Raw genomic sequence first — 27,172 nt, forward strand, 5'->3', positions numbered from 1 at the left:
ATTCTATCACGAGTTGGCGAATAATGCCATGAGGACTGATACGCAGACAATTTCGTCAAGCGTGTTTTGGGATACGAAGGAATTGTTGGCTGGCGATGAGTGGGTGTATAGTGTGCTTGTTTTCCGCTTCAAACAAGTATGGGAGCTTACTTTCCCGTATTTTAATAGATGGGAATCCAAAATGCTTGACTCCTTAGACGAGTCTTGTGAAGTTTTGATTCTCCTGAATCAGGTAAAAAAAACAGGATATGAGTCATTGCTCAAGTTGGCTTGCAACGGACTGACAACATTTTTGTCAAAGGCTACGTTGGACACGTTGGTAGAAAGGCACACTCAAGATGGAGTGATTGACAACGTGCTCAAAGAATGGCAGAGAGCAATTGATCTCTATGAGCGTCGTGAGATCGTAAGTTGAAACTCCAACGGTTTTTTGGCCATACCAATCTCATTTCACTTCGCAATAGGTCATCGTCCCAATAATAATGGGCATACCCGACTTCGACAAAGTCAAGCTCACCCTCCCTCAATATACCCCAGCCGACTGCAAGCGAACCGTCCGAGGTCTCTTCGAAGCAGCCATCGAAGGGCAGCAAGGTCTCATAGTTCAAGACTTTTCTCAAATCCCTGTAACGCAGCTATTCGATACATTCGTGCGTAACCACTGGCATGAGTTCTCGCGGTATTGGAATGACGTTGTGCCACGTAACCGTGATGCGTTTGGTGTCGCGGCAAATATTGTATCGTCACAGATGCAGAAGGGTGTGTCGAGTGTTGGTGATACGTATGCAGTTGCATTAGCTAATTTATACGGATGGGGTGTGATTGTGAATGTAACAGAGGCCGTTAATCAGTTACGGAGGATCTCAGACAAGGGGTCTGTATCAGCACAGTATCTCCTTGGCGTGATATTCTTGAACGGGACAGGACCGATAAAGCCAGACATCGACACCGCAATCGACTGTTTTAGCAAAGGTGCATCGCAAAATCACGCTGCATCGAAATGTGGGCTCGGACATTGTATGCTACTACGAGAAAACAATGTTGATGAAGCCACGAAATGGTATGTAGAATCTGCAGCCGGAAAGAACAATACGGCGTTAGGTGTATGCTACGAGTATGGGTTTGGCAAGTTCCTGAAGGATCTAGATGTCGCATTTGATTATTACAAGAAGGGTGCTGAAGCAGATCATGATAATTTCGCACAACATCGGCTTGGAATGTTTTATCTAAATGGATGGGGGACGGATATGAGTGACAGGAAGGCTGTGGCCATGTTTTCGATGGCTATTACGCCGTTTAGGAATCCGTGGGCTCTGTTTGATTTAGGGAGATGTTACTTGAGTGGATGGTAAGTGTACTTACTTACCTTCAGTTGAAGCAAAAACACATAGTCATTCATCTCGCTTTATTAGGGGTGTATCTAGGTCGTCCTCAGTTGGTAAATCTTTGCTGAACGATTCGAGAGAAAAGGGAGTCAAAGAAGCAGAGAAGTTGTTAGCAGAGCTAATATTCTCATTACCGACCAACGTGTCGACTGGAGAAGCTGCAGAGTGAACTGTAAGACACCAAGTTCGTGTGATTGATGCGCCGTGATGTTGCAGGTCAACAAGACATGTAATATAGTAAGGATAGTGGGATGTGCTGTAGATATTGTAAATAGCACTTTCAAGTTCTTCTTGAAACGTAGCTTCTGTCCACATATCGACTTGAGCATTACAAAATAACTCGCAGAGTTAGCACCAACTATATTGCGCTACTTCGTTCCAGCTGTACTCCCACATGATTCAATCGAAGAACACAAGAAAAGCATGTAAAAGTCGGAAGATGATCTATTAGTACTGCTAAACCCCAAACTCTACTATGCTATACTCTCATGACTTTGCCGCATCCAACATCGCACGACTTATAATAAGTCGCTGCACTTGCGAGGTGCCTTCATAAATCATGAATATCTTGGCATCACGCATCAGCTTCTCCACTAAAAAACACCACATATTAGCGCATCGTATCCTTGGAATCCACCAAAGATGACATACCTGGGTATTCAGAATTAAACCCATTCCCACCAAAGATCTGAACTGCATCAGCCGCACTCTTGTTGGCGACTTCGGATGCGAGTGCCTTTGCAATGGATGCATAATACGTATTCTTTTGACCAGCATCTCGCAGCCATGCGGATTTCCACACCATCATGCGGGCTGATTCTATACCAATTGCCATGTCTGCTAGCATGAATGCGATAGCTTGGTGCTAGATGAAATGAGACGGAAAAAGTGGTTCGTTAGCGACGTATGGTAATTGAACTGTTCGTAGTGATCTCTACCTCAGCGATAGGTTTGCCCATTGTTTTGCGTTCAAGGGCGTACTTTGTGGCCTCATCCATGGCTCGACGACCCAAGCCCACCGCTGTTTATGAAGAGAATGTAAGAATCCAGAGATAAACTGATGTCACACACATTCTATATTCCAGGAAAACCAACCTGCTGCAGCGACCAACGGACGGGTCGTATCAAAAGCTCCCATAGCAATCTTGAAACCCTGGCCAACCTAAAATTCCAAAAAATATTAGCACGCCAAAAAAAACCACCAACCAAATCTAGAAGTATCACAATTCATGCCATTACTAACCTCGCCCAATCTGTTTTCATCCGGTACTTCTACATCTTCGAATGAGATTCCACGGGTATCTGATGCTCGTTGTCCCTAATTGAAAAATAAAAATATACGAGAAGTTTAGCAACGCGAAAAAGAGGTGAAATACAAATTAATGTTCTAACCATATTGAGTTCCTTCTTTCCAACAGTTATACCAGGTGAATTAGCATCAACAATAAACCCAGTAAATGCCTTTCCAGCAGATGCCTTCATATCTGTTTTGGCTAGGACGAAATACCAATTGGCTTTTCCACCCTAAGTTAATCAAGAATGATTTTTGAGAAAATGGCCTGCTGTAAACAAAAAAAACCCAATCAACAGCATCAAAATAGATGTCGAGTCCGCTTTCTCTCATCGTACATTGGTGATCCACATCTTGTTTCCCGTAATGGACCACGAGTTCCCCTTCTTCACAGCCTATATAACAAATGCTTGATGTTAGACAAACTCTTTGTTCCAGGGTAACGACATTTTTTCACCTTGGTCAGTGCACCAGCAACATCAGACCCAGCCTGTGGCTCTGTAACACAGTAAGCACACATAAGCGGCTCGTCAGTCATCCTTCCGAGATACTTCTTCTTTTGGAATTCATTGGCAGCTAGAATCACCGGTGCTTGCTACATACAACGAAAAAAAAAATCAATTGTCGCTATGCATAGCTGCACTACTTGAGCAACATACAGCAAGTCCATTAGCTTCAAAAGCAGTCTGTATAGCAGTACATCCATATGCCAACTCTTCTGAAACGAGCGAGCAATCAAATACACCAAGACCAGGTCCTCCGTATGCCTCTGGAATGTGAAGATTCAAGAGACCAACTTCGAATCCCTTTTTGATAATTTCGGTTGGGTATTCACCGGTGCGATCGTGGTGTGCTGCCTATTTGTTGGGGTGAGATCGTGTAAGAAGTGATAAAAAGACGTCGAGATTAAATTGAAAGGGATAGTTAGTATGATCCAAACTTCAAATCTAGTTCAATGCAGATACCCCACACGTTCAACACATGAAAAACATAACAAGATTGAATTTCAATGTTCACTTCGAGACTAAACCAATTGCGATTTTGTTCCAAATCGCGTGCCTCTCGAATAAAGCACAATCTCCAAATGTCCAACATTCATACTTGCCTTTGGAATGATTTCCTGAGCTGTAAACTTTCTCGCTAAATCTTGCAGTTCCTTTTGCTCTTCAGTCAGATTGAATCCGATTCCATTGACAACGGGAGCTCCTGCCTCATGTGCAAATGCTCGACGCTATGAAATGTGCATAAAATGTGAGAGTTAATTATATAGAAAGGGAATTAGAATCGCGCCCACGTACCAGTGGCTGACTAGTGATAGCCTTCTTCAACAGGGCGTTGGCAGCCCTCTTCATCTCGACTCTACGTTGTTGCGATTTGATTTTTGAAGGAATCGATCGAGATACGCAAAACACCACCACAATCCAGACCACAATCACATATACGCATTAAATTTATCTATTTTGACACATTATGCAAGTTAAATAATTATAGAGATCTTTTAACGCCGTGATCTTTTGTGACAGACACGTGTCAGCATTTTACAACAAGAATTCCACTCGGTCCGATAAAAAAATATTTAATTCTTCGGGCACAATTTTGACCACATGCTCAACAATCTTTCCTCCAGCTCGTCTCCTGATTTGCATGACTACAGGTTCACCAACTCCCAATCCAATAACTTTTAGTATTTCGCCCGAAGTCCTCACGCGAGAGCCATTGGCAGAGACGATGACATCGCCGATTCGGATGTTGGAGGTGTGGGCAGGCGAGTCTGGGTATATTGCGGTTATTAGGACACCACCTTGTCCAACAGAGTCATCGTTGAAGGGGAGCAGCTCGTTTCCACCTCGGGTCTTTAGTTGGCTCCATACAAGGGGAGTTAATGACAACATTCGAATACCTGAAAAGGTGATGGATGGTTAATCGGATGGTGACCAGAGATTATCTTAATCAATTCAAGGGTTATTCGATATCCTCATCAAACTTTTTTGGTGCCTACCTAGCCACGGCCTTATAACCCTTCCCTGATGCACCAACGCCTGAATAATCTCCATCGCATTATCAACCCTAATAGCAAACGATATCCCCTCACTCTCCGCTCTCGTAGTATTAATCCCCACAACTTCTCCATCCAAATTGATGAGGGGACCACCACTCGATCCAGAATGCACTACACAGTCAGTTTGGATGTATTCTAGTCTTGCGTCTTTGCCAGCGTTGATTTCAGAGGGTTTGCGACGGCGAGACGAGACGATTCCACAGGTGACGGTGCCTGTTAGACCGAACGGATTTCCGATGGCTACTACCCAGTCACCAGGTCTAATGAGGTGTGCGTGAGAATCCATGTGCGAGGCAGAAGCGTGATGTGTCGCATGCTTACCTCAGATCCTTGTTGGTAGCTAGAAACGTGAAAAGAATTGGCTTTAGAAAAAATACGCGAGAGCAAAAAAATTTGTTTCGTTGGATCAATTTTGGTGGCACTCACCAAACTTCACAGCAGGCCATTTCCGTGTCCCACCATGTCGAATCTTGACGACAGCCAAATCACTCAATGGATCCAGAGAATGGATTTCGCCATCCAATTCTTCACCATCTGATGTGCTGATGACCAACTAGGATTGCAAAAGAGGTCATTTCTCTATCTTATATTCGTTTCTTTTTGCTTCCAACCAAACATACAGTACCACCCTCGGCGAAATCAGACACAACGTGCGCATTCGTCAATATGGTGCCCTCGTCATCAATGAAGAATCCAGATCCAGTTGAAACCATTGATTTTCTCTGAAACAGATTCGACGTGTCTATATTTTGCTAAACATGAGTATACCACACTGTCACCTACATAGAAAGAGAAAGCACATACCGACTTCAACAGTAATATTAACAACAGAAGACAAGACATCCTGCACCGCATCGGCAATAAAATTCGTATGCAGGGTATCAAAATGTCTACCACTAGATCGTGACGAAGCTGACTTTGATACCGTAGGCTTGAATTCAGGGGTATTCCAGAACGTCGTATGCTCTGCATCATTCACCGTCCGTGTCTTCAATCGTTCATTCATCCTATTGTGAGAGGCCACATTTTCGAGGATGGCTTCTAATGTTGAGGATTCACGGCGTTTGAGGGTATAGTAGAGTGATAGCGACGCGAGGCCAGCGCCAGCTAGTCCAAATATGAAGCCATATATGAAGATGCGGCTTGTTCTCGTAGGAGCCGGTGCTAAATCTGCTGTGGTTTTGAATGTGGGCTCTGTGTGATTGTGCCGTATTCTAGATATAGGGCGACGGCTATAGTGTATCTGAAGTGGTTTCCATATCCTTGAACATTGCCTTGTTAGCATTTGATTACTTCTAGGGCCCGACCTCGATAATTCGAGAATTAGAAAACGTGAGTAAGTAAGTAGACAGTACCTGGTTGTTCAGGCAATTGGGCGCTATGATACTTCTTTTGTGCTGACTGAAGCTTCAAATAACACGTCTAGGGAGCATTGATGCGTCACAGTGGGGGCGAATGGAAGCAACATCACACATAACACGTAAAATTGACGCCATTCCAAGTTGTCATCGATGTAGTGGGAGAATGGGGCACTGGCAGCCTGCTACAATCACTTTTCGACAGAATCTACGGTTTCATTTGAATTCGCCCTCGATCTCTTTACACTTGCTAGCAATGCGATGCACCAAACACAACACACTTTTGTTGTTCAGTTAATGGTTATCTTATGTTCTCAAAAATTACAAAACAAAGGGTATGTGGCAGTTTAATATGTTTCCTAAATTGGCTGGGGCTAGTTCCTTCTTCTTTATATATCTAATTTCAATTCATTCCAATAATGAGGCTTGAGACGGGGGTGGTATAATACTAGATCATAATTGTTCGGATAGTTTCGGGGCTACACAAGTCTTTCCTGCTTGATGTCTTCGTAATGCATCTCCTGTTTAGAAGAAGGATAGTGTAAGAAAGGAGATTATACCTGGACCACATCTGTTGACACGTACCTCTATTAAAAGTCCTGTGACACGCCGGGCACGAGAATGGCTTGCCACCTTCTTCATGTAGAGCACGGATATGACGAGTGAGGTCTAGACATTCGAGGTGACTTGTTAGATTTGATTCTGAGGTGATTTTCACGAGATTCCAGTGATTTGCATCATGCGGTGAAACTTGCAAACGATCAAGTTCAGAATGCATGGATTGACACGTACCATGAGATCGTTTGAAGGTTGTTTCACACTTGGGGCATATAAACCTTTTACCATATTCCGTGTGTATCGGTTGATACATGCCTTTGCGTTTGGTCTTGGGCTTTTCAATACCGTTTAGCGATGCGCCTACATTTGGCAGTGCAAGTAATGGTCCATATATTGGTTTGATAGGGGTATTATTGGCGGTGCTAGTAGTAGTGCTTGCAATAGTAGAAGTATGTGATATAGATGATGGTGTGCGATGATGGCCCGTTGCCTTCTTGACTGGTGTAGAGTGAGTTGAAGATTCGACATATTCTTCATCACTAGTATCAATTTCTTCCTCGTCATCGCCCGATTCGTATGGAGCATCCGATTCTGATGGTTCTGATGGATCTTCACCAATTACAGTGGCTGCATCACTCATCAAGTCCTCTTCAATGGCTTCAATTATAAGTTCAGGAGGAGTGTTAGCGACTGGTGATGGCGATCTAATTACATTATTATAAGTATTGGGTTTGGAGCTGTTGGCAAACTCTCCTGGTACAGTAGCTTGTTCATCACCAGCCTGTAGGTTGCGTAGACTAGGGTAGCCGAGGATATCATTACGAGATAAGAATGGTGGATCGATACTCATGCTAGTTGGAGACGGGATGGAAGACGGTGTGTAGTCCATAGCATCGGTTTTGTCATCATAGTTGTTACTAGCCGGAGATATCGGATCCGATCCATAATCAAGAGCAGGCTGGGTATAGCTCAAGTTCTCTAGAATACTATAGAATGAGTCGTCGAATGAGTCTGTTAAGACTCCGTGTGGTGGTAAGCTTTCGTTTACAGTTTCGTTGGAAAAGACAGATGCAGCATCGTCATCAAACAGTTCCGGCCTGTCAGTGATATCTGGTATACTAGCTTCCGATACGAGTGAAGTGGACCTGGCGTGGCCACGCTTTGCTGGGGGCAATGATAAGAAGGTATTCATTATCGATAGTGGATTATAAAAATATGTGAAAGCAACAAGATCCGGGGTCGGTCTAGGGCGATTATTGGGTATAGCTCGTGGCCTTGATACAGAAGCTCCTTTCGTACAGCAGTGCTTGCAGCAATTGACTCTCTTTATCGTGTAGCTTTGGTAGTTTCGGTTGTCACGAGGAAACAGTACAGGCATTTTTTCTTGGCGCACGGATTTTAGGTGGACCAACCAGAAACGAGGGACTTTTATAGTGAGAGTTTCTGACCGCAAAAAGGAACAGCCTCAACTGCGGTTCACACGAAATTTGATGACCAGGACACCACCTTGTACAAGAACGGCGTACGTGACAAAACCAGACAATGTCCCGCTTGGCCGCATCGTTCTAGCCGGACTATCTTTTCACAATTCGCTATAATGGAGCTGATTTGTATTTTGTCTGGCCTGAGTGATGTTTCTTGATATTCCCTCACACTACCTAACACATCCTAACGGTTTTGACCCTACCATTCCAACCGGAATGTCTTGCTGCAGTATGCCATCAATTTGACGGGTCTGCACTTGTTTAGTTGAACACTGTTGTTTGATCCATTGCTGCAACGACCCAGTGATTGACAAAAACAGTTCAAACTTCGACCGATCGCTCACTTATTTGGCATTCTAGCCTCATTTCAATAATTGAACCGACGAGGCTATGGCTGTACTGTCTTACTAGTACCATTGTGTTGTAACAGTAGATGTTTTGATAACAATGGCAAACAATTTCATGAACAACTCCAATCTTGGGTCTTTTCAGGTGTTGCTTTATATTTTGTACACGCGTTTATAGGTATATGTTTGGTATGGATGCCGAGCACACAAACCCAAAAGACCAACCCCTCCCATGCATTATATACACCCTCACCCAACAATCGACCACTCGGACTCAGACTCCAGCGTCATTGCCTCCAGATGAGTCTCCACCGTCTCCATCTCTTGACCATTAGCAGCGTTCTGATCCGAGATCATCAACGATACCAACCCAAGCAGCTCGTCAAACTTGGACAAATCAGGCCTCTCCAGATCCAGCCTGAATTGTTTAGGCTCTACAATCCCCCGAAGCTGCTTGACCATGTGGCCTTGGTCGTTAGCCCTCAAGAAGGAACAGAAGAAGATCTTGGCGGATGGATTGACCTTGGCGAGATATTTTGCCATCATAGGAGCAAACATCATGCCTTGGCAAGCGGTACTAACGTGATGAGATGTGTGTTAGTTAACTGGAATTGAAAGCAATGTACAAAAGCCGAGTAGTTGGTGTACTTACTTCTCCTGCTCGTCGGTAACCATAACAAAGAGGTCGACATGAGTCTCCTTCTTGAGATATGGCCACAAGCAAGCAGCTGGAGAAGTGGCATTGGTGGCTCGGACAGCAGTAGCGACAGTCAAGACATCACTGGCAGTTTTGGGAATCATTGGCGGCAGCACAACCTTGTTGTTGAAGAACGACAATTCCGAGTTCTTCAATCTGGCAGTCAAGACAGAAGCTATGATGGTAGCCGTTTTCACAGCAACCTCCATAGAGCCCGAGCAATCACCAATCTATTTTGTAAAAGAAAACGAATAGTTTAGAATTTGTTGTGAATAAAGCCAAGGCTGAATTGAAAACTTGCGATGGCAATTTTAAGGTTATTATCTGGGAAGCGAATGGCCTGCAATCGCTCCTCAGCATAAACCAGCAAGGCCTCCTTCAGGGACGTCTTGTGCTCAACCGACAAAATGATTTCCATCAATTTGCAATAGTTGAGTCGACCACGCTCAAAGCCCAAGACTTCTCCAGATCGCAGACGAGTCTCCAAGACCTGTTGAAGAGGAAGCAAAAATGCACCTGTTAGTTTGTTTCAAAGGCATACACAACCTGAAATTGTGATATCTTGTTCAATGAGTGAAACTTACGGCATCAGCAGCAGAGCAGTGGCCAACCATCTCAGGATAAAACCACAACACATCCTCCAAAGGAGCCTTTCGAGTCAGTTCAACACGAGCAGCATCCGTCAACGTCAAGAAACCCTCGGAAATCCGTTGTCGAATGGTAGAGAAGGTTTCAGCCAAGAAGGAGTGTTCCATAACGAGTGTATGGAGGTTTTCGGTTCGCAGAGAGTGGTAGATGGTGACGGCAGAGCCTTCAGGAGCGGGCGTTCCTAAGTCAAGCGAGAGGTTGCGAATGAGTCAACGAAGCTGGCAGGCAGTCAATGTACAGCATGAGAAACAGTCTGATGCCACAAACTTACCAAAGACGAAGGGAAGGAACCATGGGACGGCAAAATCATCCTTATGTAGATGGCACAAGTCAGCAACCACCTTCCAGTTGTCGATGGGCTATAAAACTCACACGGTTAGTAATCAAGTTGGATGAATCACATTTAAAGGAACATCCAAACTCACGAAATTAACGGCATCAAACTCCAAGCCCTCCTTTGGAATGCTCTTGACGTATTTCCTCACACGTCGAGCGAACGATTCGGTCAAATTGGCACCATGAGCCTCAGCCTCCAAGTTCTTGATGGTGGATTCCAACTGAGATCTCTTTTTAGGGCGCATGGTCTGGCTCTTTTCGATCTTCTTTTTGATTTGGCGAGCCTGAGTGAGGTTCGATGTTGAGAGTCAGTTTCATCGCCACAATAAATAATGCAATCAGAAGTAGTCATTTTCATACCTTTCGAGGATTGTCAAGCAATGGAATAAGCTTGAACAGCTCCGACCGGGAAAAGAAACCAGTCACATCAAACAACAAAGTATCGACCTCATCACGGAGCCCGTTCTCCCAAAGGACAATGAGGATTCGAGCTTTCTGAGCTGGCGTTAGCGTAGCCCTCTAACGTGAAAAATGAATAGTTTTGAGTCAGTCATTTGTTTTAGATTTCATGTGAACAAAAAAAAAGTGGAGCAAAGCGACAACACGCACCTTCTCAATTAGATTATAGAGCTCAGAGACAAATACGTCTTTGGTATATTGATTGAAGCAAGCTTTGAACTGGTCAACGGTCGTACAGACCAGAATGGATTCACGGCACTCAGTAGCTATGGTCGTAACGTTTTGGCTGTCGTTAGAGGTTATCATTTTGAGTGTATCTTTGTAGAAGTCTAGCAAAGTAAGGGTTTAGCAGATTGAAAGTTAGGAATGTAAGAAACAACGGGGTTCTTCTTATAGCCTCTTCGACGTTCTGCTCAGTTTTCAAACGTGCGAAGTTTGTGGCACAGCCACTGTGAATGCAGGCGTACATAAACAAAGGTGGAGAATCTTGCTATACAATAACTGCCACATGGGAGTTATAGATGACTCTTTTTTTATGTGATTTATATATATGCATCAAGATGTCGCCACGTGATTCTACTTTTCTTACATGTGGGATTTTGCTTCCATTGGTATGTGGAAGAGTGTGCTCAATAGAAGAGCAACAAACTTTGAATTGCTGCCATCTGGACTCGATATACACACATCTCGGCCTGTACCATCACTCATGGCTCTTCCTTCAAGCACAAATGGTCGTTTGTCACATACACACATTCCTTTCGTAAACATTCCTTCTGGCTCGACCTAGTAACAGTTGATATGAATTCTGATTGAATTGAGATAAAACAATTCTGTTCTGTACCTCAAACGTCAAGGGCTTCCATGATAATATGCTCTCATCAACAATTGCTGCGATACACAATGGATCATGCACAGCAGTCCAAAGGACGAGTTCTCCGTCGTCCACAGCATTCTTATTGATTTTGGCATTCTTTTCTCTGACTCGAAAGGCATGTCCAAGTATATGTTTCAGGAATTCTGTTATGGGCGACATTGCGGTTTTGGGATAGCAGGCTTCTACATCATGTTTATACAATCTCCCAACCACCATAGTCGTATCTGTTTGCAAATATATATTAGCTTTTGAATGTATCAGAAAGCATCTGTTTAAACTCACCAAGAGGGACCAAACGCACAGGACAAGGACAGTTTGCAATCACCAAATGAGCAGCCAATGGATCAGCAAAGAAATTGAATTCGGCAAGAGCTGATACATTGCCTGGCAAATCGAATGTACCACCCATAATCACAAGAGCCTTCAACTTTGCGATTGTATGTGGATCGTGATCTATAGCCCTCCATACATTCGACAATGGCCCCACTGCAACCAATGTGATGGTGTCAGTGGCATTGTCAGATATACATTTCAATATCTCATCTTCTGCAGTACGTTGACACATTACTAGGATGTCATCGTCAGGTAATACATGTGCTGAAGCTATATCCTGAGCATTCAAGTCATCGTGGTCCGTAAATGTAGTGAGTTTGAAGTAGTTTCCAAGTCCATCGTTGCCGTGGAATGCGTGAGCATATACGGGTTCCTTGCCATCTACACGGATGCCTGTTCCAAGAGCTACTTTTGGTTTGTGGTATGGTCGTTTTATATAGTCGCAGTAGCGTTTAGCGACTGTGAGGATGGCACGCAAGTTTCGTAGTGTGTTTTGGAGATGGGTGTTGCCTGTCGGATTGTGGAGATGTTGTCAGACTGTCGGATGGTGGAATGTTACATTCTGCAAAGTATGCCCGAAACATTTTCGACACATGTCAGAGGTGTCAACATTCAGCACCTCGACCATGCAGCACCTCCACCAAGACCAACATAATGAATTCTCATGTACATGTTAGTGCTGACCTTGTACCAGTGTAATAAGCTCCACATCTACAGCTTCATTAAGAAGAGCAAATAGAATGGCTAGCGCATCATCAATTCCCTAACAGAATGGATAGTTAGTGAAATTGTGGCTATAAAATTGGCAAAGAACTCACTGGATCTGTATCTATGATTAACTTCTTTGGTGCCTCCATCTCGAACAACCTCTAGATGGTGTTGCAGGGTGCCAAACACCTTTGGACGAATTTTGGCTCGAGGGAACGCGACGATCGCTCTGCGCTGGTATCATTTTATACAATATTTTCATGAATCTACGCATCAATGGTAGGTGATAATACTATTTCAAAGCATCACTCAGTGACAGCACGACTTGTGTGACGCTGCTGGTTGGCTGACATTAAAACCAATCGAGAATATAGAACTTCCAAACTAGACGACAATGTCTACCACCATGCAGTACCGTTTCCTGGGCTCCAGTGGTCTAAAAGTCTCTGAAATATGTCTGGGTGCGTTAGCTTTGTCTTCGAACTTCTATTTCGTATTTGGTGGTTGGAAAACCGTGAGTTTCAAGACCTGGAATGATGGAGATATAGGTCAATACGATGACTTGATCTTTGAATTTGTTGTGACACGGAGATCTGACAGTGAAATTCCATTGCCAGCCGTTGAAGCACATCCCATTTCGTCGTAATGAATAATCTCTTCGCCAAACACATTATCTTACTGATCTATTCGATCTTTTGTCCCAATAGGCTCTACCTTCGTAATGCCAGCATCTTCGGATCAAGCTGCAAACATCAAGATTGCAATGACCACAATGTCTGAATTCGTCGCAGCCGGAGGTAACTTTATCGATACCGCGGATGCATACGGTAATGGTGCCGCAGAGAAGATGATTGGAGGCTGGTACGTGTTCCTTGTTGATGTGGTAGTCCTTGTGCAAGCCTCTCTCGCATTAACGCCCAACTTCCCGTAGGTTGAAAACCCAAAAGCGTGACGACATCGTGTTAGCCTCAAAAGCATTTATGGTTATGGGCAACGGTGTTAACGACCAGGGACTCTCTCGCAAGCACTTGACCAAATCCCTTGAAGGATCTCTCGCTCGTCTCGGCACAGATTATATTGATTTGTATCAGTGCCATTGTTGGGTATGCGCCTTCATGTTTTGAAGATGCCATTCCGCAACGTAAACGGCCAACAATCTATTTGTGTATTCACAGGACAAGGGAACTCCCATTCGAGAGACCCTGCTTACTCTTAATGATTTTGTCAGAGCTGGCAAAATCAGATACATTGGTGTATCCAATTTCACTGGACAACAACTACAAAAGACTGTTGATTTGGTTGCTTCCATGGGACTCGAAAAGGTCGTGTCTATTCAACAGGAATATTCGTTGTTGGAACGTAACTTTGAATACGACTTGACTGAATTGTGTGTTGAGGAAGAGGTTTCGTGTATTGCTTGGTCGCCACTTAAAGCCGGGTGGTTGAGTAAGTTCGAAATTGCGTATTTTTCGCATGGGCGGCTGATACTAAACCCCAGTGCTCTTCTCACAGGTGGAAAATACACTCGAGCAAACTCTGGCTATGCAGCAGGAAGTCGAGCTGAATCTGCTGCTTCTTACTCTCCTGAATACGCTGGGGTAATCGCCTTTGATTCAATAGCATGCAAGAATGATATCAACCGCCTCCTTTTCGTCAAATAGTTGGCAAACGAAAAGACCTTTGCTCTCATGGATGAAGTGACTGGTAAGATACCCGACCAATAGCTTTTGTAAGACATTTCACTAACTTGGGTCACTGTGTCTGTAAGCTATCGCCAAGGAAGTTGGCAAATCCGCAACAGCAGTGTCAATTAGATGGTTGCTACAAAAGCCAGGTGTAAGTTACCAAAAAAACACCATGTCAGAACTACGAACATTCTTCTGACATATGCATCTACTCTACGTTTTCAGGTTGCAGCTGCCATTATCGGTGCACGCAATCCTGAACAGTTAAAGGGCAATCTGGAAGCAACAACCTTCCAATTGACTAAAGCCCAAATGGATCGATTGGACTCCCTGTCGGCTGTGCCCCTTAACTACCCATGGAGATTCATCGATGACGCCGCACCCAATAAGACCCGTTCTAGATTCTAAATAATGTAAAATCGCTCAAGTATAGCGACAATATTACTTACAAACTACCAACATCTACTGGTGAAATTTGTGTGTTATCAAGTTGGGTTGTGAGCAACAGTGGAATGTTCAGAGATCGGCCAACGTACGCCCAGTGCCTAGAATCACCTTCTTCTTTCGTGGCGCATCTCTCTCTCTCTCTGTGCTACGTGTATTGCAAGCAAACTCCTCCAGTTCTTGATTTTTACAGGCTTCAACTGCGAAGAAACAGAGATTCACTGGACGGTCGCTCAGTGTTGGTGTTTTTTATGTATTTATATAATAGTTTTGGTGGAAAAATACGCGCCAACGTTTCGTGAACTAGTATTTCAAAGCAGTCTCGAGAACATTTGCTGCCAGCACGACCTGTGTGACACTACGGCAATACGGGTTGCGGACATTCGAATTCCTCGTCAAGTACAGAGAAGGCTCCCTAGGTGAAGAAGGAATGTCTACCACCATGCAGTACCGCTTCCTGGGCTCTAGTGGTCTAAAAGTCTCTGAGATCTGTCTTGGTGCGTCCGTGATGCACGAGCACTGGAGCCTACATGTTTCGTGTTTTTATTTTTATGAAAACCCACGAGTTTACAAAGTTGGACTTCTGGGGAGTTGATTCGATCTGTTTTGAATTCAATGTGTTATGAAGATCTGGCTGTGAAATCCCAGTTTCACCTGTTGATGCGCATCACATTTTGTCTCGATGAATAATCACACATTGACCAGCAAAACTTGTGAGACTGATCTATTTGTTTGTTTTCTCGAACTAGGCTCTACATTTGTTATGCCGGCATCTGCGGATCAAGCTGCAAACATCAAGAGCGCAATGACCACAATGTCTGAATTCGTCGCAGCTGGTGGCAACTTTATTGATACCGCGGATGCATACGGTGATGGTGCCGCAGAGAAGATGATTGGAGGCTGGTACGTGATCCCTCGCTCTTCTGGTCGTCCTTGTCCAAACGTCCTTCCGTATTGACACCCAACCTTTCTAGGTTGAAAACTCAACAACGTGACGACATTGTCTTGGCTTCCAAAGCATTCAACGTTATGGGCAAAGGTGTGAACGACAATGGACTCTCTCGCAAGCACTTGACCAAGGCTCTTGAAGGATCTCTTTCTCGTTTGGGAACAGACTATATTGATTTGTACCAGTGCCATTGCTGGGTAAACGCTTCTTGTTTTCAAAGATCTACAAGCTCCACTAATTAATTCTCGTTTTTCCATTCGCAGGATCGCGGAACACCCATCCGTGAAACCCTCCTCGCTTTAAATGATTTCGTCAGAGCTGGCAAAATTCGATACATTGGAGTCTCCAACTTCACTGGCCAACAATTACAAAAGACTGTTGATTTGGTCGCTTCCATGGGACTCGAGAAGGTCGTGTCTATTCAACAGGAATACTCGTTGTTGGAACGTAACTTTGAATATGACTTGACTGAATTGTGTGTTGAGGAAGAGGTTTCGTGTATTGCTTGGTCGCCTCTCAAAGCTGGATGGTTGAGTAAGTTGCAAAAACATGTTGTCTAAAATATATTGGATCGATGCTAACGAAACAACTATTTTCGTACAGGTGGAAAATACACACGGGCAAACTCTGGATATGCACCAGGAAGTCGAGCTGAATCCGCTGCTTCTTATTCTCCTGAATATGCTGGGGTAATTGTGATGGTTGATTAAACAACATTCAAGCAGAGATATCGACCTGCCTTTTTTTGTCAAATAGTTGGCAAACGAAAAGACGTTTGCTCTCATAGATGAAGTCACCGGTAAGATACCAATCCACTCTTTTCGGAAGATATGCACTAATTCGAGTCATTGCCTCCGTAGCTATCGCCAAGGAAGTAGGCAAATCAGCAACAGCCGTTTCAGTTCGATGGTTGCTACAAAAGCCCGGTGTAAGTTGAAGAAAACCCCAAGCATCAAAGATTTATGATATGCCAGCTAATGGCCCTTTCCTTTAGGTTGCAGCTGCTATCATCGGTGCACGAAACCCTGAACAGTTGAAGGGCAATTTGGAAGCAACAACCTTCCAATTGACTACAGCTCAAATGGAACGACTCGACTCCTTGTCGGCTGTGCCATTGAACTACCCTTGGAGATTTATAGATGACGCAACTCCTAACAAGACTCGTTCCAGACACTAGATACAAACTGCAATGCGACAGCATCACTGAAATGTACCAATATATTTGTCAGGTTACACCAATATTCCCTATGGATGTGGAATCATGTTGGTCTTGCGAAGAAACGCAAGCATTTTACTCGATGGTCGTTATGCGCTCTACGCGTCAAAGATGGCAGCTGGTATTTCGAAGCAATAATCAAAGCTAGTCTCAGTTTTGCGGACATCCATGGCTCGTCTGAACGACCTAGGCGTTTACTGGTCGTGCGTCTATTTCGTTTTTCTGGTCTCTCATAATCACTTGCATGGACAAATTGGTGTATACTTCCATTAAGGATGGCATCGCCTTACATCCGCCTAGCCACGAAACAAGATGAGCCCTTGATTCTTGATATTGCTCAACGTTGCGGCCTTTTCGATCCACCAGAGGAACTCGTCGACCTGGGCAAAATCTTGACCGCCTTCCTCAACAAGGAACTGTCTTCCGATCATAAATGGATTGTCGCCACGGCTACAGAGACTTCGGAGCCTTTAGCGGTGGCCTACTATGCACTGGACGAAAGCTGGGAGGGCATCAATGTGGCCAAAGTGAGAACAAGTACAGAGGTCGCAGAGGCCAAGACCAACGACAGCAGGAAGATGTGGAATTTATATTTTATCGCTACGGATAGTAATCATAAACGCAATGGATTTGGTAGTGCTCTCATACGTCACGTCGAGCAAGAATTAAACGGTAGTGGTGCTTTGGGATTGAATATTGACACAGAGCGAGGGATTTTGGAGGCGAGGAGATTTTATCTTAATTTGCAATATAGTGAAGTCGTGAACGGGGACGAGAAGGGCGAAGAGAGCAATTTGAACGCCAAGGTGACTTATCGTAAATTGTTTTGAAGAGGGTGTGATTGAAGTTACTCTTACTGACAGAATGGATTGTCGATGACATTGTGACTATAAAATTAGTAGAGAACTCACTGGATCTATATCCATTATTATCTTTTTTGGTGCATCCATCACCTACGAGCAACGTTCCAAAACATATTTGTTGGTCGAGTTTTGGCTCGACTGAACTCGACGATCGCTCTGCGCTGGTATCATTTTATACAATATTTTCATGAATCTACGCGTCAATGGTAGGTGATAACACTATTTCAAAGCATCACTCAGTGACAGCACGACTTGTGTGACGCTACTGGTTGGCTGACATTCAAAATCATATAGAATTCCCAAACTAGAAACAGAATGTCTACCACCATGCAGTACCGTTTTCTTGGCTCCAGTGGTCTAAAAGTCTCTGAGATCTGTCTTGGTGCGTTAGCTCTTCCTTCGATCTTCCATGTCGTTTTGGTTAGTTCTAGTTCTTTGAAAAACACGAGGTTTAAGGCTTGGACTGATGGAGATTTGGCTCAATGTGCTTTGAATTTATTGTATCGTGAAGATATGACCGTGAAATTCCAGTTTAACCAGTTGATGCACCTCACATTTTGTCGTCGTTTGGCCAAAACAAGTTGTCTGGCTGATCTAATTCTTCTTTTCTCCCAATAGGCTCTACATTTATTATACCAGCGTCTTCAGATCAGGCTGCAAATATCAAGACTGCAATGACCACAATGTCAGATTTCGTCGCAGCCGGAGGTAACTTTATCGACACTGCTGATTTCTACGGTGATGGCGCCGCAGAAAAGATTATTGGAGGCTGGTATGTGCTACCTCGTTATCTGTTAGTCCTTGTTGAAGCTGCTCTCTTACTGACGCCCACCTTTTAGGTTGAAAACCCAGAAACGAGACGACATTGTCTTGGCTTCAAAAGCATTCAACGTTATGGGCAAGGGTGTGAACGACAACGGGCTTTCTCGCAAGCACTTGACCAAGGCTCTTGAAGGATCTCTTTCGCGTCTGGGTACAGATTACATTGATTTGTATCAATGTCATTGTTGGGTATGCGCCTTGGTGTTTTAAGCTGCCACTCCAGACTGTAAAAGGTCAACAAATCCTCAATTTGTATATTCAAAGGACAAGGGAACTCCCATTCGAGAAACCCTGCTTACTCTCAATGATTTTGTCAGAGCTGGCAAAATCAGATACATTGGAGTATCCAATTTCACTGGCCAACAATTACAAAAGACTGTTGATTTGGTTGCTTCCATGGGACTCGAAAAGGTCGTGTCTATTCAACAGGAATACTCGTTGTTGGAACGTAACTTTGAATACGACTTAACTGAATTGTGTATTGAGGAAGAGGTTTCGTGTATTGCTTGGTCGCCTCTTAAAGCTGGCTGGTTGAGTAAGACGCAAAAGAAGAGTTTCCTAAAATGTTTTGGACCAATACGAAATCACGACTCTTTTCGTACAGGTGGAAAATACACTCGAGCAAAGTTTCAAATCGCGCCAGGAAGTCGTGCTGAATATGCTGCCTCTGACTCTTCTGAATATGCTGGAGTAAATAACTAACTTTGATTCAACGACGTTGTAGCGCCATATCAATCGATCTTGTTTTGTCAAATAGATTGCAAACGAAAAGACTTTTGCTCTCATAGATGAAGTCACGGGTAAGACTTTCAGCCAAACATCGCTCAAAGCAACTCACTGACAATTTAATTGTTTTTTAGCCATTGCCAAGGAAGTAGGCAAATCAGCAACAGCAGTTTCAGTTCGATGGTTACTACAAAGGCCGGGTGTAAGTTGCCAAAAACATAAATGCCAAAGCTCAGGATATTCCAGCTGATACAACCTTGCTTTAGGTTGCAGCTGCTATCATCGGTGCACGAAACCCTGAACAGTTGAAGGGCAATTTGGAAGCAACAACCTTCCAATTGACTGCAGCTCAAATGGAACGACTCGACTCCGTGTCAGCCGTGCCATTAAACTACCCATGGAGGTAATAATTCAGCTCTCAAGTTCCAGTATATTGGATGTCAAGGATGAATCACCATCTAGTCGAATCAACATCTACTCACTCCTTGAACTATACCTCATTATTAGATTTATCGGTGATGCCACGCCAAACAAGACTCGTGCCAGATACTAAATACAGAAAAATCGGTAAAACGACAATAAAATCAATAAAAGCTTATCAATTTATTTGTGGAGTTACACTAATCTAACTGGTATCATACTACAAAGTAACAGTCTTGTCCAATTCTACTACTGATATGGGCTGGTATCGCGCTTTTCGACGACTATTGATCCCCTTCAGCAAATACACTATTCCAATCCATACAATCAAGAGTCCAGCTGCTTTCAAGAACGACAATCCGAATTCGTTCAGGCTCTTGTCAGTGCTGTTGGTGTTAAAGTTCAACAACACTATGCCACGGTGTTTTTCAACATAATTCATAGCCTCTTTAACCATATTCAATCCCAAATCAGCCCTGGTGGTCTGACCAATAATGCGTTCGTATATCTCAACACTACTAATTATATACTGAGGGTCGACTTCTCCTAGTGCAGCATACGTTCGAGCCAATCCCAGCAAACTTCTCGTTCGATTCGGATGTATTGACAAGGTCTTTTCATAATAACCTAACGACAAAGCATACTCTCATTCAGCAAACAACATTCCAGCCAACGTCTCACTCGATGGGATTATTGGGTCTGCTGGCGGTCCAGCAGGAGGTGGACTAGCCTGCTCTTCAAGCGATGCAGAATCTCCTGCTAAAGAAAGGGCTAAACTTGGGTTTGGAGACTCGAATTTGGCAACAAATGCTCGGATCTGTTTAGCAGATGCCTTTAAAGTGAGCTTTGTGAATGGATTGCAGTTGACCTTTGAAGCTATTGTTGCCAACTTTTCAATTTCTTCAGCATTCGAGGCAGCTATAGTAAATCGTGATGTGTGTGCGGCAGCGATTCCACAGGCAAAATGGACTTGACTCTGATTGAATTTTGATATCAGTAAGAGCATTTCGAACGCATAAACAAGATTGCTCTCACTCCAGATAAGCAAGCAACTCACCAAATGAATCATCCTCCTCGTAACACTTCCACATGCTCGAGGCCCAGATATTGGTGGATTCTCTGTATGATTCTTTTTCGAGTCTTCAATAATATCATCAGACAATGCCACCATAGCAGACAACTCATTGCAAGTGTCTTCCTCAGCTTCACTATAAGACTCAGTTTCCAGAATGAATCTCGTCCAAGCAACTACATATGCCACTTTGGCCGTTTCTGATTGCGTAGAACCAGCTGGAGATAGATGTATCAGGTTTCCCAATGCTTCCATTTCAGACCTTTCGGAAAAAGGTTAGCCCAAAACAAAGCTTTGTCTATAACGTCAATCATCACTTGCCTAGCAAGAGACCACCTCCCAACTTGCAACAAGTAATAATGCAACCAGTCATTTTGATGGAAGTCTTTCAAATAATTTACAGGCAACACATCCAACTGAAGAGCCACAGTTTCAAGGGTTTCAGTTGAAACCCAGCTTCGAGATTCAGCTTCAGCCCATAATCCACATCGAAACAGGAGGTGAATGGGCATGTGTTGAGCGTGTGCACTAGAAGATTTGGAAACGGTGTAGAGGAAGCAACGAGTAAGAGGAATCCACCACCCGCATTCACTAGGACCAGCCGTCTTTTTTTTGTCACATACAACCAAACTGCATTTTTACCTGCTAATTGCAACAGCCTCGTATGACTTCCCGATAGTCATAGCATCACAAGCTTGTGGCAGCAAACCATCCTCATTATGCACAGTATAATGCATTGCTCCTGGATGTCGTGGGTTACGAGCCAATACGGCATCCAATAAATCCTAAAGCCCCAAAACTTGAGTGCCATGTATACCAAAAAAGAGGACAGTCGAAACCGTAAATAGCGACGTTTACCTTAGCTTCAACAGATGCCTTCTTCTTATCCGGCAAATCACGTCCACGAGACTCTGGCGTGCTTATATAAAACAGGCTTAAGGCATACATCGTCACGGCTTCATCATTCATCGAATACTGTTCAGCCACCTTCCGCATATCCTTGATATACGATATCGGATCCATGTCCATATGTTTGCCAGCTGGAAACAGAATCTGTGCAGCATCTAACAACCTCCTTTCAAAAGCAGTGACATTTGTCGGTAATGGATTTGGTAGCGCATCAAGAGCAGCTCGTCCAGCAGTATAATCAAATGACTCCCAGATTGGCTTGAAGTTGACCATTGCGAGACCCCACGTCGCTATGAAAGACACGAGTTGTGAGCATCAATGCCACGTGTCGTATCAAAAGTGATTCAGTTACCCATAACCATATTCTCATCATGCATCAGCGCACGTTCGAATTCAAGTTTGGCAAACGTGTACTCGAATGAATGCATAAACGCCAGCCCAACAATGAAATGGCCATGTGCTTTGACATTTGTGGTTGAAGTTTCAAAGAAGATGTGATTTTGGCCGAGTTCGACGTGAGGGACTTCTGGTAGATCTATTTTAAATCAATGGAAGCAAACAGTCCGGTTAGTCCTGTTATAAGTCAAACAAACTATACACAACTCCAAGCTTGAACGTCAATTCATGTGGTTTTGGCCAACTTTACCAGCTGATGCGAGAACATTTACAGACAGTAAAAGCAAAACTAGTATGGATTTGAGTAGCATGATGCAGGACAATACTATAGAGCCTTGGACCCGAGAGCTTCCCGTTTCTGCTCGTTGAACGTTTACAAGGGTGGGACGCAGGCAACAAGTGAATTCACGCCTGATATCTGGTCGGAACTTGACAAGAACTGCTGGAAATCGGATTATCAAGCCTTGGAACTATCAAATCACGTACAATCGTTTCAAACAAGGCGCATCGCGTCAACATCAAACAAAAACACACAAGAAAGCCAGTGTGAGAGCATATTGAAATGTTAGGGAACGAAATGCGCACACTTGAAAACTGAACACGAGCCAATGAAATATCTCACAGGGAGACGATCGAGCGGTAATCATACCCCATCGAAGTCAGTAAATCCAATGTCGTGTTGGATAACCCAACAGGCCTGTCAACGAAGCGTATTAGTTGAAGGTTGTTGCTATTGCATACAAAACAATGGCAAATAGCAAAGCTTACCCGCAAACGGCGATCACCATATCAATGGCTTGAACACCAGAAGGTAGGATAGAACTACTTTTCTTTCCATCATCACTTCCATCATCACTGAGATTCGAATCGTCGACCGCTTTATCTTCTACAATAAAAGCAAAGGTTTGAGAGTTTTAATACACACATGTCATCATATCATTTCAAAAATTATAGATTTCCATTGACAGAACTGCGACGCAAAAAAACCCTAGGCAATGAAGGCCAAACATACCGATATTGGCAGGAGAGCGTAAATTGGACGCTCTAGGCATAGTGCTACTATTCCGATTCACTTGTGATCCAGTGCGACGTCTGATATCCTCGCTGGTCTTTCTCCTGGGCCCGGTTACACTGTGAGTCCGTGATCTCAGCAGCAAGGTATTAGGTGGAGGAGGCATGGCAATTTTGATGATATCTGCCGAAATTCTTCCAACCAGACCTTCATATGTGCCTTCAGTAGGTGGTTGAGACAATAAATGTGTTATAGTCAACTGATCGCCGAATTGTTCTTGATAGTATGCTAGCCTGTCAAGCGCAAACATGTCGTTGGTAGTGTTGTTGCAATTGAGTAAATGGATTTTGGTGCTTGGTTGTGTTGTAAAGGGATCACGACGACCATTTCGAAGGTGAAAGTCAAGAAGCATGAGCATGGGTGTTAGACCTGAACCTCCAGCAATAAGACCCAGGACATCGAAACATCCAGACACTTGGTGCGGGTTGATCAATTCAGGATGGTATGTGATTGGTCCACGCATACGGATTGTAGAACTTGGGCCAGCCAAATAAGATGTCATCTCGCCACCATAGTTCTTGATATAAAAGTTGATCGATCCACGATTTTCTGTGTTAATGGGTGTGTACTCTCGAGACACTACGTTGCCGGTTGCATCCACGAACTGGAAAGTTATTGCTTCTCCTGGTTTACACCAAGTCACATCGTTGGCGTTCGGGAATCCCACAGTGATTTGCAATACTGGCTTTCGAGCTCCAACGTTGACAGTGGTCTTGCTTATAATACTATAAGTCTTGAAACGAGATGCCTGGATACATGTGCTTTTGGAGGCTGCAGCGTTCCCACTATCCATCATCTTTTGAGCTAGCTTGCCTGTTGGTTTCATTTCCGCAAGTGCGGTTTCAGAAACCGCTTCAAATCTGGCGAGTCTTCCGACAGCGTAACTAGCAAGCATGAAATGGGCAAGACGGGAATGCGCATGCAGCTTCTCGACACGATCCTCCATTTGCATCTTTTCAGTCTTGGTTTGTAAGCGTGCTCCAGCAACAGTTGACTTTCTGCCTTTGGGGTTGTTGTTGTCTTGACTATCGGCTCGTTCCGGTGGCGGTGGTGGTGAGATGGCGGCGCTTGCGAAAGTAGCATTTTTACCAGACACACTGTCTGTACGGTCATGTGAGGAGGTTTCGGAGTTAAGTGACATGGCATCAGATCGTTTACGACCAATTGTAGCTATATTTGGCGTGGCAGTGTTCCCAACAGTGTTTCCAGCAACACTGTTACGAACGCTCTGAGTTCTTGTGACACTGGCTCTCGTGCCTAAACAAACAACCAAAGAGATTATGAACAGCCAACCAAAAAAGTAGATTCACCAAATTACATGCCTTTCGCAACCTGTTGCAGCCTTTTCGCAACCTTTGGCGAAAAATTAGGGGCGGCGTCCATCATTGATGGGTCTCGAGATATCTCCTTGACAGAAGGTTGAGGGGATAAGGCTTTTCTCGTTGGTTGCTCCTTGTCCATTGCAGCAGTCTGTTGAATAGCTTTTGCGTTGACTTTGGTCACAATGTTGTAGTCCTTGTCCAATACTTGATTGGCACCAAGAACACCGTTGAAGTATTTAGTAGCGTCCAGACCAATCACATTCAATAGAACTTTGGATCCGCCTGGATGTCTTGGAATGAGTCCTTGAATGTCATCTAGGGAAGCCCGGGGCGTTTGAACGTTAATTGAAAGTCAAAAAGTAGAAATGGCCGCAGAGAGTGACGTACATATGATGCCAGCAATCACAGTCCACTTTGAACCACCTTCAACACGTTCGTTAATCTCTTCCCAAGTGAAAGATGGTAGGGTGTCGCCTCCCACGACACTGAGAGACCGATGAACCTTGGACTTGGCGAAACTGAACCTCTTTGATAATTCACCGTATGCCACCTAATGTTTGAAGAGATGAAAAATCCCTTGCAATCAACGGGTTGAAGCCAATGCAATGGAAATAGACATACCAGACACACAGGGACTGTGCTAACAGCCACTAAGTAGATTGTCGGGAGATACCACAAATCATCATTTCCTGCTGAGAGATCAGAGACTCCGAGATATCCTAAAGATCAATCAATGAAGCTTTTGAGCCATGGTGTCATCTCACAAACCCGAGCAAAAACTAACCATTGGCTAAGCCTAGAAGGTACGCGGTATACCCTCCGTAACGATGAAAGAAACGAAGTTGTTGAGAAAATCTCATAAAGAAGCCCCGGGCCCACGTTGATGACAAGTATCCCAACAATGCAATCAAAACAATGAGAACGACTTCACAGAGCCCAACTATGGAATGCGTCATGGATACGTCTGCGGAACTAACAGCGATAGCGACAATTGCAGTTTCGATGACGTTTGAAGTAACCATCCTATTTGCCAAAAACATGAGTCAGCGTGGTACCCTATGTCTCCCAAGACCACCGACATGCTTACATCATACAAGCTTGATGCATATCCAACCAGCGACCCAAGTTTTGATGATATCGAGCCACAAAAATACCAGTTGGGTATACAAAGGCAAATGAAACGAACATGATGGCTCCATGGAGACTGTGGAATTGAAATCGTGAATGAGTTTCCGTGGCTTGGACGGAAACCTATTCAAAACTCACTAGTGTATGTATACGATTGTGCTCGCCGACATGAAGGGTTGCTGCAGAGTAGTCGTTGTTGTCGTGTTTGTCGAGTTGGATGGACTAGTGTACAACGTGAGTGGTTGAGGAATGCGGTTGTTAGCACCATGGTATCCAAAGGAGCCCGAATCACTCCATGCGAAAATCATATTTTGTGGACCAGTGAGGGTAATGACTGCATCGTTTGGGTCACCAGTGGATAGGGCCCTTGAAAATCTAAAAGCGTGAATAGAGGTTGATAGACCGGCAGCATAGAGGTCTAAAAGCGAGGTTGTGAGTAATAAGTCAACAAAGTCAAAGCGACTCAAGAGGCGAGACTTCTTCACCTGTTACGCCAAATATATTCGTAGTGCCGTTTCTACTTGTATCCAGCGAGGGTCGTACGTGTCCGGTACCAACACAATCATTCACAGTCCAATTTCCGGTGTAGTAGGATGATACAATATAGATATCAGCCCCAGCCATACCAGTCCCAAATCCAAATGCGGTAAATTGCGTGTGGTTGGATTCAATCTAACAGAGTTAGAAAATATTGATCAGGATGCAGGTCGGTCGTGCGATTTGACGCTGTTGCAACAAAGATGAAACCCTACCTGAAATGTAGCGACATTCGTTGTAGCGTCTATATACCAAGAGAAGAGATATCCTGAGCTGATGGAGATAGAGGTGAACGTCGAGCACGTTTGAGCGAGCACATTGGAGATTGCGAGTGATGCTAATATCAGATACGATAACGTGTGACCCAGCCTCTTTGATTCCAACATGATGGTTGATTCTCCTAGACCACTTTAGGCTGGGGGATTTGAATGTTCTACAGCCAGAGTATTTTGTAAATCTAGAGAGCTCACATAGTCTGGTCGATAAAGAAACTGGTATACCCAGGGCTCCAAAGGTTGCTGTCTGTGAAAACCGTAGAAATGATGACTGTATGGGGTCGGAAATCATACCCCCGTCGTGGAATAAAGTTCCGACGAGCAGCGGTTCCAGATCAATGCGAGAACTGCGTACCTTCTTTTTGTGGTTGTCTGCTTTGTGAATTGGCCATTAAGGTGTTTACTGCATGGTAAAACACCTCCACCCCCACCATCTCATTCAAGACAAACCAGACGAAAGAAGACGAAAATCCCAGTTATTTCGTGCATCCTTCTTGACCCCCTCATGATGTCAACATTCGGAAACTTTTTTCGGGAGGGTCAGTTCCAAGTTGTGCTCTCAACGAGGTCCCTAATACTTCGCAGTTTTGCATCGGTTGTGGGCATTTTGCCTGATCGGCCGCTAGCTGCATTCACGTTGCTGGTTCTGGACAGAAATCCACCACACTGCATTGCTTCCGTTACTAGAAGAAGTTGCTCCGTGTCCACACGAGCAAGACTGAACATGAGATGGATGTTAGTTTCGCGTATTCAGCAGTAATAAAGAATACATAATACATAATAAAATAAACACGTGAAT

General features: G+C 44.1%; 6 protein-coding genes across 6 annotated transcripts; 3 read left to right on the forward strand and 3 right to left on the reverse strand.

Annotated features, from left to right (window-relative positions):
• Nucleotides 1–1,871: 1,871 nt before the first annotated feature.
• SmJEL517_g00169 (uncharacterized protein) lies at nucleotides 1,872–4,028 on the reverse strand (the record flags this gene model as incomplete). The annotated part of the gene is made up of 11 exons (XM_031166099.1): nucleotides 1,872–1,978; nucleotides 2,037–2,250; nucleotides 2,324–2,406; nucleotides 2,481–2,547; nucleotides 2,629–2,703; nucleotides 2,778–2,909; nucleotides 3,015–3,071; nucleotides 3,134–3,271; nucleotides 3,336–3,533; nucleotides 3,752–3,907; nucleotides 3,975–4,028. The coding sequence occupies 11 exons, from the start codon at nucleotides 4,026–4,028 to the stop codon at nucleotides 1,872–1,874; spliced, it is 1,281 nt and encodes a 426-aa protein (XP_031027847.1).
• Nucleotides 4,029–4,214: 186 nt separating this feature from the next.
• SmJEL517_g00170 (uncharacterized protein) lies at nucleotides 4,215–6,020 on the reverse strand (the record flags this gene model as incomplete). The annotated part of the gene is made up of 6 exons (XM_031166100.1): nucleotides 4,215–4,576; nucleotides 4,676–4,995; nucleotides 5,057–5,075; nucleotides 5,162–5,288; nucleotides 5,356–5,477; nucleotides 5,540–6,020. 6 exons carry the CDS (start codon nucleotides 6,018–6,020, stop codon nucleotides 4,215–4,217), a joined length of 1,431 nt encoding a protein of 476 aa, XP_031028058.1.
• Nucleotides 6,021–8,731: 2,711 nt separating this feature from the next.
• Nucleotides 8,732–12,686, reverse strand: SmJEL517_g00171 (uncharacterized protein; the record flags this gene model as incomplete). The annotated part of the gene is made up of 13 exons (XM_031166101.1): nucleotides 8,732–9,059; nucleotides 9,135–9,409; nucleotides 9,544–9,669; nucleotides 9,764–10,008; nucleotides 10,099–10,186; nucleotides 10,253–10,447; nucleotides 10,524–10,682; nucleotides 10,773–10,908; nucleotides 11,212–11,405; nucleotides 11,464–11,720; nucleotides 11,779–12,339; nucleotides 12,514–12,592; nucleotides 12,648–12,686. The coding sequence occupies 13 exons, from the start codon at nucleotides 12,684–12,686 to the stop codon at nucleotides 8,732–8,734; spliced, it is 2,682 nt and encodes an 893-aa protein (XP_031028057.1).
• Nucleotides 12,687–12,931: 245 nt separating this feature from the next.
• SmJEL517_g00172 (uncharacterized protein) lies at nucleotides 12,932–14,630 on the forward strand (the record flags this gene model as incomplete). The annotated part of the gene is made up of 8 exons (XM_031166102.1): nucleotides 12,932–12,998; nucleotides 13,245–13,398; nucleotides 13,469–13,640; nucleotides 13,713–13,983; nucleotides 14,050–14,135; nucleotides 14,199–14,241; nucleotides 14,306–14,373; nucleotides 14,448–14,630. The coding sequence occupies 8 exons, from the start codon at nucleotides 12,932–12,934 to the stop codon at nucleotides 14,628–14,630; spliced, it is 1,044 nt and encodes a 347-aa protein (XP_031028056.1).
• A 466-nt stretch (nucleotides 14,631–15,096) lies between these two features.
• Nucleotides 15,097–16,792, forward strand: SmJEL517_g00173 (uncharacterized protein; the record flags this gene model as incomplete). The annotated part of the gene is made up of 8 exons (XM_031166103.1): nucleotides 15,097–15,163; nucleotides 15,416–15,569; nucleotides 15,641–15,812; nucleotides 15,879–16,149; nucleotides 16,219–16,304; nucleotides 16,372–16,414; nucleotides 16,476–16,543; nucleotides 16,610–16,792. The coding sequence occupies 8 exons, from the start codon at nucleotides 15,097–15,099 to the stop codon at nucleotides 16,790–16,792; spliced, it is 1,044 nt and encodes a 347-aa protein (XP_031028055.1).
• Nucleotides 16,793–17,106: 314 nt separating this feature from the next.
• Nucleotides 17,107–19,795, forward strand: SmJEL517_g00174 (uncharacterized protein; the record flags this gene model as incomplete). Its single annotated transcript, XM_031166104.1, has 9 exons — nucleotides 17,107–17,647; nucleotides 18,313–18,466; nucleotides 18,534–18,705; nucleotides 18,781–19,051; nucleotides 19,121–19,206; nucleotides 19,274–19,316; nucleotides 19,377–19,444; nucleotides 19,509–19,645; nucleotides 19,750–19,795. The coding sequence occupies 9 exons, from the start codon at nucleotides 17,107–17,109 to the stop codon at nucleotides 19,793–19,795; spliced, it is 1,518 nt and encodes a 505-aa protein (XP_031028062.1).
• Nucleotides 19,796–27,172: the final 7,377 nt, after the last annotated feature.

This window comes from Synchytrium microbalum (assembly GCF_006535985.1).
Source record: "Synchytrium microbalum strain JEL517 chromosome Unknown SmJEL517_scf0001, whole genome shotgun sequence".
NCBI classification, from domain to species: Eukaryota; Fungi; Chytridiomycota; class Chytridiomycetes; order Synchytriales; family Synchytriaceae; genus Synchytrium; species Synchytrium microbalum.